The sequence below is a fragment of the Mirounga leonina genome, unplaced genomic scaffold (genome assembly GCF_011800145.1).
Source record: "Mirounga leonina isolate KUSES-001 unplaced genomic scaffold, KU_Mleo_1.0 Mir_366, whole genome shotgun sequence".
NCBI classification, from domain to species: domain Eukaryota; kingdom Metazoa; phylum Chordata; class Mammalia; order Carnivora; family Phocidae; genus Mirounga; species Mirounga leonina.
Window position 1 is genome coordinate 21,592,296 of NW_023270709.1, and position 11,776 is coordinate 21,604,071.

Sequence of the window (11,776 nt, forward strand, 5' to 3'; positions counted from 1 at the left end):
TGGAAGAGCTGTACATTATTAGAAAAACAAACAAAAAGATTTTGTGCACATGTGTGCAGAGCCTGTCTCTGACAGCATGCCACTCGTGATCAGCAGGGAGGGGATCCAGGCAGCTGCAAAGGCGGGGAATGGGGGGACCCCTCATTATAGCCTCTTTTCAGTGATTCTGATACTAAGCATATAAGCTACCTAGTCAGAAAACTAATTTTTTTTTTACTGTACTTAGACAAAATAAAAAGAACAAAATTAATTAGTTAAAAATACTTTTTAAGATTTAAATAAATAAAATTAAATGAAAACAAAGACAGAGTAAAATACAATGCCAGGGGGGAAAAAAAGAAAAAGTTTTAACTCGGTGACATTCACAGTTAAACCACTTCATGGAATTTCACAAAATGACTTCTGAATTTAGCAACTTCCTCTAGGCCTTAGCAACCTTCTGCTGAATACCTCTGCTGTTTCAGATGATGGAGGCGGCACAGGGGGCTCTGGCAGGGGGCGGGGGGGGGAGGGGGGACACAAACCACGGTCTATTTCATTTTCATTCCTTGTTTGAAGTAAGAAGTTAGAACCACCTGAACAAAAACTATTCAAAGGTACCCCTGCTCTTTTGCAAATGAGACCAGCACCTGAGCTCGGAGCTGTTGTTTGGTAAATACACCTGAGAATGGAATATTTGTAATAGGAACGCTGGGAAATCTCCAGCACTATGAGAGCAGAAATCTGAGTTCAACACTTAAAATTGCTTTAATGCTGCTGTGGACTTTCCAAACCCTCCTTTGAATCAGATTGATATTACTAAGGCATAAAAGATTAACCTCTCACAACTGTAGAAAGTTGTAGGCAGAGCCCCACGATTACAAGGGGGTCAGTACCTGATTCACCAAGGGCACAGCTTCTGGATAACCAAAAAACACATTACAAATGGGTTAATGAGTTCATCGTGTTGGTAGGTGCTCACACTTTGTAAGCCCAAAGGGATGGTGGTCTTTCAGCAAAGCACATTTTTCACCAGTGTAAACTACATGAAGTTTCTTTTCCTACTGATGACACTGATCCTTGGTGAAACTGCTAGAAATTGCCATTAATAAGACTGCAGCAAGTTTCCCCTTTATCTTGTTTACTGAAAGGGTTGACTTACTTAAAATAGAAAGCTTCTGGAAAGCACACCAACAAGTACTGTTATTAAATTACACATCTGAATTCCTTTTACAAGTCGCTGCTACAAAACATATTTCCAGATTGTATCTCCTGAGACAGAATCTTTTTCAGAAATCTTTCAGAGGCCATGCTGTAAGACTCTTAGATGTTCTGGGTTTTTGGCATCTTTTATACATGGGACTTGACCACAGGCTGCTAAAGGAGACTTCCCCGGGTCGTTCACGCAAATCTGAGAAAACTGGCCCTAAACTGACATTAATATCTGCATTTATAACTCCAAGCAATGCATACCTCAACCCCATTTGATAAAAATGGGAACAGAGAATTTTATATTTAAACAAGCCAAGCCTGACCTCCAACTATCAGCAACTGGGCCTTCTGTTAAATTTTCCGTCAGAAATCAGGCCTATCGGGGCGCCAGCGTGGCTCAGTCGGTTAAGCACCTGCCTTCAGCTCAGGTCATGATCCCAGGGTCCTGGGATGGAGCCCGGCATCGGGCTCCCTGCTCCATGGGGAGTCTGCTTCTCCCTCTACCCCTCCCCCCTCCTCATGATCTCACTCTCTCTCTAATAATCTTAGAAAAAAACAAAAAAAAAATTAGGCCTATCAACTGAATTGCAGGTTCCAAATAACCAGATACAGACATAAGCAGTTGGTAAAACGAACTGGCTCCCAAGTTTAACTTAATTTACTCCTTCATTCCAATGCAAGAATGTAAATAAAATTCCACTTCAACAGCCATTTATTACAAGGTGTACCAAGCACACCAAGACGACAAAGATTCATCCTCAGTCACTGCCCATAAAGAATGTGCATCTTCTCTCCAGCCAAGTCTCACTCAGTACATTTGCTCAAACAGCTGCTTCTTCCTGGAATATTCTGCCCATCCCACCTGACCCCAGCCCAGCACATTCCCCTTCTCTTCCTAAAGCGGCAGCTCCCAGGAATCCCCACTACCCCATGCCCGGATAGGCCCAGGGCACAGACCCTCACTAATCTCTGTATCCCCACTCTAACCCAGTATTTGGCATACGATGCTGAATAAGTAGCTATTGAAAGAAGCCTCCCAGAGTCAGGCAGAGCAGAAAGACCAGTAAATATCGAAGACCTAAGGTAAGACCCACAATGTGGTATGCAGAGTGCTGTGGAGAGACAGAAAAAAAAGAAGGGACCCATTTGGCCCTGGAGCGGAGGGAGACAGCAGGGCCAGGGTGACAGAGAGCAGGAGGAGGTGAGCTAAGAAATGAGAACCGGGAAGGACTAGGCTCAGAGAGAAGGAAGGGCATGGGCAGGAAGCTGGCAGGGGCGAAAGGCATACTGCATTTGAGGTGCAGGAAATAAAGAGCCCGCTGGGGTGACACACGGTGCACAGCGAAGTAAGTGGTGGGTGGCCTGCAGTGCAGTGCCTAGGACACCGGGACACGTACAGCAGCCGACTGGAGGCCTGAGAGCACAAGCACTCAATATCCAGAGCTTTTGGTATCATTAAGCCAGAAAGGTAAACTGAGGCCAGGTTGTGAAGAACCACCTCTTGTTCCCACAGCAGGAGGGCTAAAGCTCCAGGACCCACTAGGCCTCTGCTTAAAATGCCAGGAAGTATATGGTCATGCCTACACTCTCTCCGTCCTCCCTTCAATTATTGTCAAATTGAGCCACCAGATTGCAACACTGGTCAGCACTTTCCAGTGGGGCCACCCAACTCCTGGACTCCCCCCGAGTCCCCTAGAATGGAGACTGCTCGTTCTCCTGCAGGGCGAGACCGATGGACAGTCCCCAACTCCACCAGCCCTGTCCTCTCAATACTATGGAATTTGGGAGTTGATTCCTCAGAGTCTTGCCCTCCACACAGCTTACTGCTTGATATTCTCAGGCCATCTCCGCAAGCTGCCCTCCACCTCCGGAGAGCAACCTCTGCTGAACCACCAAGGAACTTGCCACCACATTTGTGTGCAGTCCCAGGAAAGACGGCAGTATTCAGGGTCGGTCATGGGCTTATCAGGACTCCGGGATCCCAGGGGCACCACCCCTACCTGCCCAGGAGCCTGCCATTCATCCCGACCCTCGTGCCCAGCCACCAAGCTCCCCTTGTCAACTTGCAGCCATTTGCCGCTCCTGACTTCCTCCTCCTCCATGACTCATCATCCCACTGCGGACCTCCCTCCCTCTGCTGACCTCCACGGCTCTACCCAAAAACCCTCAGTGCCCTCCCAGCTCTCTTCCTTCCCTCTCTTCCTCTACACCTGCTCCTCAGCATCCCTCCAAGTTCTGGCTTGTTTCCCTTCTCATTCCCGTCACTTCCAAGACTTGGCAGCATCTTTCAACATCTGTCCTTCTTAACTTTCCAGCAACCTTCTCTGCAAATGCCCAACGGTTTTGCTTTTGCTCCTAGAAGGAGCTGCCGAAAGAGAAAAATCACATTTGGGCACAAACTTGTGCCTCTAAAAATGGGTGATTTTCAGGGGGTTGGTTACGCTCAGCAGCGCATTAAATTGCCTGGGGCGGCTCTTTCTCCACTCCCCCATAAAGACGACCCTGCGCCCTCACTCATTCTCAGACCCCCGCCCCCCTCCATCCCTGTAGCCTTCAGCCATGAGTCCCGCACCACTTCACAAAATGTCACAAAATGAAAATCCTTCCACGACTTAAGCCCTTTGGGGCCTTCCCTTTGATGATAGCAGTGGCCCCAAACTTCAGTTGGCCTGAGAATCACCCGGGGAGCCCCTCCACCCTGACAGTTGCATTCTCCAGTTTGGGCCAGCTCCCAGAAGGACACATGGCAGCGGATTCTCATGACAGTCCATGCACCAAACTCTAAGTTAGACAATGAGTCTCTAGCAAGGGTCTGCAAAAGCCAATCCTCAGGCCAAACCCAGCCCACTGCCTGTTTTTGTGTGGCCTGCCTGCTTAAAAAAAAAAAAAAAAAAAAAAAGTTTTTTTTATTTTTTAAGGGTTTGAAAACAATCAAAAGAAAAAATTTTCCAACGCATTAAAAATTCCTGAAACTCTCGGGGCGCCTGGGTGGCTCAGATGGTTAAGTGTCTGCCTTCGGCTCGGGTCATGATCCCAGGGTCCTGGGATCGAGCCCCGCATCGAGCTCCTTGCTTGGCGGGGAGCCTGCTTCTCCCTCTCCCTCTACTGTTCCCCCTGCTTGTGCTCTCTCACTCTCTGTATCAAATAAATAAATAAGATCTTAAAAAAATAAAATAAAATAAAATAAATAAAAATAAAAAAATAAAAATTCCTGAAACTCTGATGTGATGAGCACGGGGTGTTATATGCAATTGATGGATCACTAAATTCTACTCCTGAAACTAATAATACACTATATGTCAACTAATTTGAATTTAAATACAAATTTTTTTTAAAAGACATAAATGGATGCCTAGGGGGCTCAGGCGGTGAAGCCGGCTCAGGTCATGGTCCCAGGGTCCTGAGATGGAGCCCCACGTCAGGCTCCCTGCTCAGCGGGGAATCTGCTTCCCCCTCTACCTGCCGCTCCCCCAGTTTGTGCTCTCTCTCTCTCTTTCTCTGTCAAATGGATGGGTAAAATCTTAAAAAAAAAAAAAAAAAAAAACAGACATAATTTTCTAGAGCCAAAAAAAAATTACATGGAACTGAAATTTCACAAGTGTCCATTAATGAAGTTTCATGAGACTACAGCTGTGGTCAATACTTACTTATTACCCATGGCCGCTTTCATGCAGTGGCAGAGTTGAGGAGTTGTGACAGGCTGCAGGACCTGTGAAGCCAAAAATATCTACTGTCTGGCCCTTTACAGAAAAGGTTTGCAGACCCCTGGTCTGTAGCATAAAGTGCAAACACCTCACCAGAGCCCTTTGGCTTCCTCGGGACGTGACCCCGGGTCTCTTCCCCAACCCAGATCCCACAGCCTGCACACAGCAGCCCACTGCCCACTTCAGTGGGCTCTCAGTTCCTAGAACAAAGCACAATTTCACTCGTCCACACCTCTGTACGTGCTGTTCTTTCTGCCCACGGTGCCTGATAAAGTCTCCTTCATCCCGCAAGACCCAATTTGTGCCCTTCCTCACCTGCGAGATGCTCTCCGACAACCACATCTCAGCCACCCCCCACAAAGCGGAGTACATCTTTCCCTCCGTTCTGCCTCCACTATGCTCAATTAATTTGTATCCCAGTTAGCTGTGTACAGGAGTGGTTCTCAGACTTTTCGGGGGGCTCACTAAACCACCCAGGGCTGTGTCTGCCCACAGAGCAGCAGATAGGGGGGCTGGGCAGAGAATGTACACTTCTAACTAGTGTCCAGGCTGATGCTGGTCCAGGAACAGCATGCAGCATTTAACACCAGTTGACAAATCTGTCCCCGCCTCACCCAACTAGATTTTTGAGGATGGGCCCCATTTTATTCCTGTTTGAATCATCACAGCCCAACACACCCCAAGGAATTCTTGGGGGACACAGGAGAAACTCAGTATGTGTTTGCAGTCTGACCAAATTATTTTTCTCCTACTAGCCAATCATTTCCGGTATCAGGCAATGAAAGGGATATAAGGGGAGAGCAGACCTGACTTTGCAGGAACTCCTGAGGTCAAAAAAGAAAACTAGAGCAGCTTTCTGCAGGGCTGATGTTCTATGGCCTGCCACAGACCCACACCCATCCTGAGCTGGGATGAAATGGATAGCCCCAAGGTGCAGAGCAGACTGATCAAGGCAGAAGCCCAAGGGAAGAGCCTGCAGGCAGCATCAGTGGCTGGGGTGGGTTAGGCAAAGGACCCTTCCCCCACAAAAGCCGATCTGCTGTCCTCTTTAAAAACAACCTTGCAGGGCGCCTGGGTGGCTCAGTTGGTTGAGCGACTGCCTTCGGCTCAGGTCATGATCCTGGAGTCCCGGGATCGAGTCCCGCATCAGGCTCCCTGCTCGGCGGGGGGTCTGCTTCGTCTTCTGACCCTATCCCCTCTCATGTGTTCTCTCTCTCTCATTCTCTCTCTCTCAAATAAATAAATAAAATCTTTAAAAAAATAAAAAATAAAAATAAATAAATAAATAAAAACAACTTCCATATGCTGAAGTTTGATAATGCATATCATTATCATTGGCACATGTTACTAGTGATACATATTTATTGAGTACCTACTATTTCCTTGGAACACAAGAAGGGATAAAATCGCTACCTTGAGGAGATGTTAAATTAGTTGGAAATTCAGCATATAAACACAGCAAGCTAACTCACAATAGGAGGTAATGCTTACTAAGTGTCAAATGTAAAGCATGTCAAAGGTAAACAGTAAATTCTACAGGAATCCAACACATCCTGTGGCTTTCCCGTGGCTTTCTTTTCTCGGTTCCACCAGGGCGCCATCTGCAAACCTCCGTTAGCCCCTGCACAAGCTGGGGAATATACAGCACATGCGACTTACATGGGTCCTCTGTCTCCTCCTCTGGTACAGAAGCTCTTCCGGAACAGGGACCTGGATTGTTTTCATCCTTGTATTTCTACCACCTGGCCAGGAACCTGGCACTAAGAGCATTAGATAAATATTTAATTGATTGAATAATGAGTGTGGAATGTGGGCTGAGCTTTGAACCAAGGGCAAGATTTAGGTAAGAAGAGACGTGAAGGTTGGGCTTTCCAAGAATGGGCAAGGGAACCAACCAGTGACTAAAAGCTCCAGGCAAGGAAAGAAACCTTGTGGTCAGAGGCCCCAGTGGAATAATGGAAACTCACTACTGGTCTCACCATTAGTCAAGAATGCCAGGTCTTTAGAGCAGGTCTTCGTTCACCCAGCCTTTTAAACTCTAACACAAGCTTACGTTAATTGTCCTAAACCTTTGCTGCTTTTTTTTTTTTTTTAAGATTTTATTTATTTGAGAGAGAAGGAGACATAGACCATGAGCAGGGTAACAATAGCAGGGGGCTCCTTGCTCAGCAGGGAGAGGGAGAAGCAGACTCCCTGCTGAGCAAGGAGTCGGATGCAGGGGCTCCATCCCAGGACCTTGGGATCATGACCAGAGCAGAAGGAAGACGCTTAACTGACTGAGCCACCCAGGCATCCCTAAACCTTTGCTGCTTTAATCTCAGAATCATTTCCTGAGTTCTTATGTCCTGAGCTATTTTTCCCTTACCCCTTTTTCTGATTAGCTTGGGGGGGGGGGGGGGGAATGAAACCCAAACAAGGAATCCTAATTCAACAATGAATTGATACTTCATGCAAAAACACAAAAGTCTGGGGTACCGGTGGGTAAAAACAGCCTTGGCACCGAGCTCCCCGCCCCTCCCCATTTCAATTGGAAATTCCTTAAAGCCAGCAAACCATCTCTTCCTGAGCTTTCACTAGCATATGACCACACACCATGCAAATTAATAACGTCAACAATATCCGTCCATCACGGTGGCCACATCAGTCTTGCAAACTTTGAAAGCTATGGTTAGTTGAAAGGCAGACTGGGACACACTCCACAACCAAGTGGAGAGGGCATGAGCAGATAGAGGACTTTAAAAAATAAGGCAAAACACTTATCCTTTGCTCCCTGATTCACTCTAAATGGGAAAGAAAAAGTTCTTACCTAATTTATCCTGCGTAAGTGAAGCTTTCTATCTGAATAATCCTACCAGTTGCCGGGGCATCATACTTGCTAGACAGAGACTGGTGTTTTAGAAATGCAGCTTTCAACGAACTCATCTGTGAGGCACCTGTGGAGCTTCCTCGGCCGTCCTTCATTTCCTACCCTCTGCATCTGAATTCTGTGCTCTACTTGTTTCTAATTAAAGATGATTTTACATGTAACATCTTTAGAAGGATGTCAGACTAGTGAAGTCCTTGGAAATGAAAACCATAGACTTTTCCTCACGATCCCACACAAGCTTCCCCCAGGAGTTCACAGAACAAACGAAAGGAGCAAATGAAAAATGAGGAAAGAGTTCTTCACTCACGTAGTAGAATGCTACGTTATTATTTTGCAAATAATGAGCTACTCCACACGGAGACACCCAGAGGCCAAAGACATTTCTCAGAAGCGCCTTCAATTCAGAAATTACGAATATAAGCATGAAATGTTAAGATGGCAGGGGAAAGATTCAATGTCTCCCAGTGACATATGAAGAGCTACTTGAGTAACCAGAAGTACGTGTTTTATCATTTTTAGCATATTGCAGGCCAATAACAAGTCACTCTCTAATGGGACAGAAGCAAACATTTATTAAGGACTGTGCTATTGTCCTTGGATTGTCCTCTAGATCTGGCTCTACCTTTCTCTTCCAAGTTCTGTCCCAGGGGTGGAGCCCCTGTAGACCATATCAGCCGGGCACCCCAGGCCAGCCACCCATGGGCGGAGTCTGACCACTGGGGGTAACGGACAAGAGATGGAAGGGCTGTAGGGTGGAGAGGAGAAGGGCTGAGGTTCTCTTTCTGCTTCCCACTTGCATCCCAGCAGGAACTGGATTCAGCCCTCACTGGGCGATGGCAACAGGACACCCTCACCTCTCCCCTTCCGCATCCAAGTTTTGGTACCAGACCATCCCCTGAATGGTGCCCACATGCCTCTAAGCAGCTCATTAAAATTTCTTCATTGCAACCCACTGAGTTAAATTCTGTTGTCTGCTGGGACCCTGTCTGAATGAAGGATCTTTCAGATGTAGCACATTTCAGATCTACATAAAATTTCTCAATTCCAAAATGTAGATCTGATTTCACCCATGAGGACACTGGGGCTCTTTAAGGCTGAATACCAGCCTGCGGGTCACAAAAGAAAGAAGTTTGCTGGCAGAGCAGGTCCAGTCTGACCTCGAAGACCTTAAAAAGGCTTTGAAAGTGTGAGGGAGAAAAACACATCAAGCTTCCAAATTCCCAAGCCACAATTTAGCCTCAAACCACATTATTTATGGTTTGGGATTTTCCCCCGGCCTTAAATGAGCTAGCTGGGGCATTGCCCTATACGCGCTTCTCCCATCAAAAGTCACTCAGAACGTGAGCCTGCTGGAGGGTGCTGGGGCCATCGGAAGATCCAAGAGATCACAAGGGCTCCTTCCTTGCCCATCACCCACATTTCTCCTTCAGTTTATCCCAGAAATCCTTTTCCCCCAGCCTTCCACATCCTTAAGGCTCTTTTATTCTTTTTTTACAAATTAAAAACAAGGTTCCTTCGACAGAAATCTAGGAGACTGGGTATGGGGTGGATGCAGTTAAAAAGCACTTAAGCTAGCATACTAGCACCTCCCAGTTGTAACTTGTCGGGGGTCCCCTAACTATCCCTTTCCAAACAAAAAGCCTCTCTGGATTCCTCTCTCCAGCAATGCCAAATAACTTAAAACAGAAAATGCAATTAAAATAAATTCTGATGGGGGTGGGGCTGGGGCTGAAGGGGTAAGTACAAAACACATTCCTCTTAAGGAAATTCGGCTGGGAGCTGAGGTAGTTTCAGAGCAAAAGAATTTGCTAGTATCTCTGCCTTTACCCAGGTCCCTGGATCTCTTCCATCCTCACTAGGAATTGAAGAGTAATTTACAGAAGCACCTGTTAGCATCTGATACCTCTCCCAATTTGTTAACTTTCTGGATTTTGCAACTGATGAGCAGGCAACTGGCCAGGTTGAGGTGGAGTTCTGCATCAGATCCTTGGAGGGAGCCAGGTAGAAGGGGTGGCTCAGTAAACAGTATCTGAATAAGGCAAACAGCCAGCTCTCACTTCCTCCTTGCAGAAGGAATGTGAGTGGAGAGGGCAGCGGGTATACTCCCGTTTGGGGGGGTGGGGCGGGGGGAGGAAGAAGAGGAAAGAAAAGAAAAAAAATCACTAGCAAAAAGCAAAGGAAGAAACCTGGAGCAAACCTCAGTTATGAAACCAAATGAGAATGCAATGGGCCCCCCTCCGGCACTCCCCATTCCATTTAAATCAACATGTATTTATTGACTCACTATGAAATACATAGCAGATCTAGTTTGCAGCACCTAAAGAGACAGGAAAATGAGTAAGACAGCCTCAACCCTCCAGCAGATTTCTTACCAAGAATTACTGTTCTTTACTGCCATTTTCTATTTTAATAGTAGCAGACAATTCTTGGACAGTCCAACTAACTTCCACCGTGCCTCTCTTCTCCCACTAACCGAACTCACTCAGGAGCCTGGGACCTCAAGGATAAGCCCACTGAATAAAGTAAAGCCCCTCAGAAAACCACAGGGTCCTGGTGTAACTCCTCCCTTTCCGATGGACAGAGCACCTGGTACAAAACATTGCCACCCTCTGATGTGACAAGTTTCACCGCCAAAGTCGAAAACCCAAGTCTCTGTTCCAAAGCTATAGGCTGGATGGAGCCTACAGACTAATCAACCTTATCTTTTAAGTAGGGAGATCTTTCCCATTTTTTTAGTATAGGTGCTGCCGAAGCGAGCACAATATTAAGTAGAGATATCTAGATTAAAAATAATAAAGACTCGACGACACTGGTGCGAGGAAAAAAAAAAACAAAACACTTGATTCACTTAATACTTTATACACTTAAAGACTTAAACACTTAATACAAACAATACTTTAGAACTTGGTTACAGGAAACGAGGCAACCCAAAACCTCAAAAAGAAAAAAAAAAGTTCATTTGAACCTGTCTTGCAGGGTATACCAATTTTTTTCCCCCCACACTTACAGAACAAAAACATCAAGTTAGAAAAAACGCCCACCTGTCGAGTGCGTGTAGCTATAAAATCTGCTGGGGAGGTTGGGGGGGGGGGGTTGTGGCCAAGATGTGCCCCCCGGCCCGCACGCCCGCAGTGGCTCGGGACGAGGGTCCCTGCGCCCCTCGCCCCAGGCGCGGCCAAGCCGCCCGCGCTTACCTGGTCCAGAGGGATGCCCAGGAGCTCGCTGAGCGGGTGCAGGCAGGTGGAGCCCGTGGTGCGGTAGGAGAGGCTGGACGGCGGCTCTGCTGCCATCCTGCATCTTCGGGAGGCGGCTGTCCCGGCCCCAGCCCGTGCCACCCCGCTCGCCGGCCTCCAGCCCGAGCGCTCGCGGGCGGCTGCCCCAGGCACGCGCGGCCGCCTCCCTGGCGGGCACCGAGCTGCCAGGCCGCGGGGCCGCGACGCCCGCAAGCTCCCGGGGTGCAAACTTGGCGTTGGCCCAGCGGCCCCGCGCGCGGTAGGAGGGCCGCGGCCGGGCGCGCTGCGCTTCCCGCGGCCCTCCTCTCGGCGCTCATTGGCTCGGCCGCCCGGGACGGCCCCGGGAGGAGGAGGGCAGGAGGAAAAGTGGGGAAGCGGAGCCGGGCCCCGAGCGCCGCCCGGCCCGCCCCGCCCGGCCTGAACCCCGGCCGACCGGGAGAGGGAAAGCGACGCCAGCGGGCGCCGTCGCCTCGCCCCGCGGCTGCTGGCGGGCAGCCCGGGGGCGGGAGGCGCCCGTCCTCTTCCTCCGCCCGAGCCCGCCGGCCTGCCTCCCCGCCCCCGGCCGCCCGGGCGGGCGCCTTTCCCTAGGGAGCCCCCGGGGCCCCACCCTGTTGTGGTCTCGCTGCAGGCTCGGCTGCCCCCTTCCGTGTCCCCGCGCCCGCTAGCATTTCTTGCGCTCTCCTTTCGAGGCTTCTCCCTCGCAGTCCTTGCTGCGGAGGCGTAATCTGCCAGAGGCTGGAAGCCCAAGGAGCCCCCCCCCCACCCAGACTCCCTCTCTTCAC

The 11,776-nt window shown here is 48.8% G+C and overlaps 1 protein-coding gene across 6 annotated transcripts in view; it reads right to left on the minus strand.

The window, feature by feature from the left end:
• The window catches only part of MBOAT1 (membrane bound O-acyltransferase domain containing 1), a 110,004-nt gene extending 98,567 nt beyond the window's left edge, over positions 1-11,437 (minus strand). For 3 of the 6 annotated variants that reach the window (XM_034985758.1, XM_034985759.1, XM_034985757.1), the window contains exon 1: positions 10,956-11,432. In XM_034985758.1, coding sequence (XP_034841649.1) covers positions 10,956-11,311 — 356 coding nt within the window. In that variant the 5' untranslated portion in view covers positions 11,312-11,432. Of the gene's footprint in view, positions 1-10,955 lie in introns of all 6 variants that reach the window. The other 3 variants (XM_034985755.1, XM_034985756.1, XM_034985760.1) reach the window with 3 other exon arrangements.
• Between the last annotated feature and the right edge of the window lie 339 nt (positions 11,438-11,776).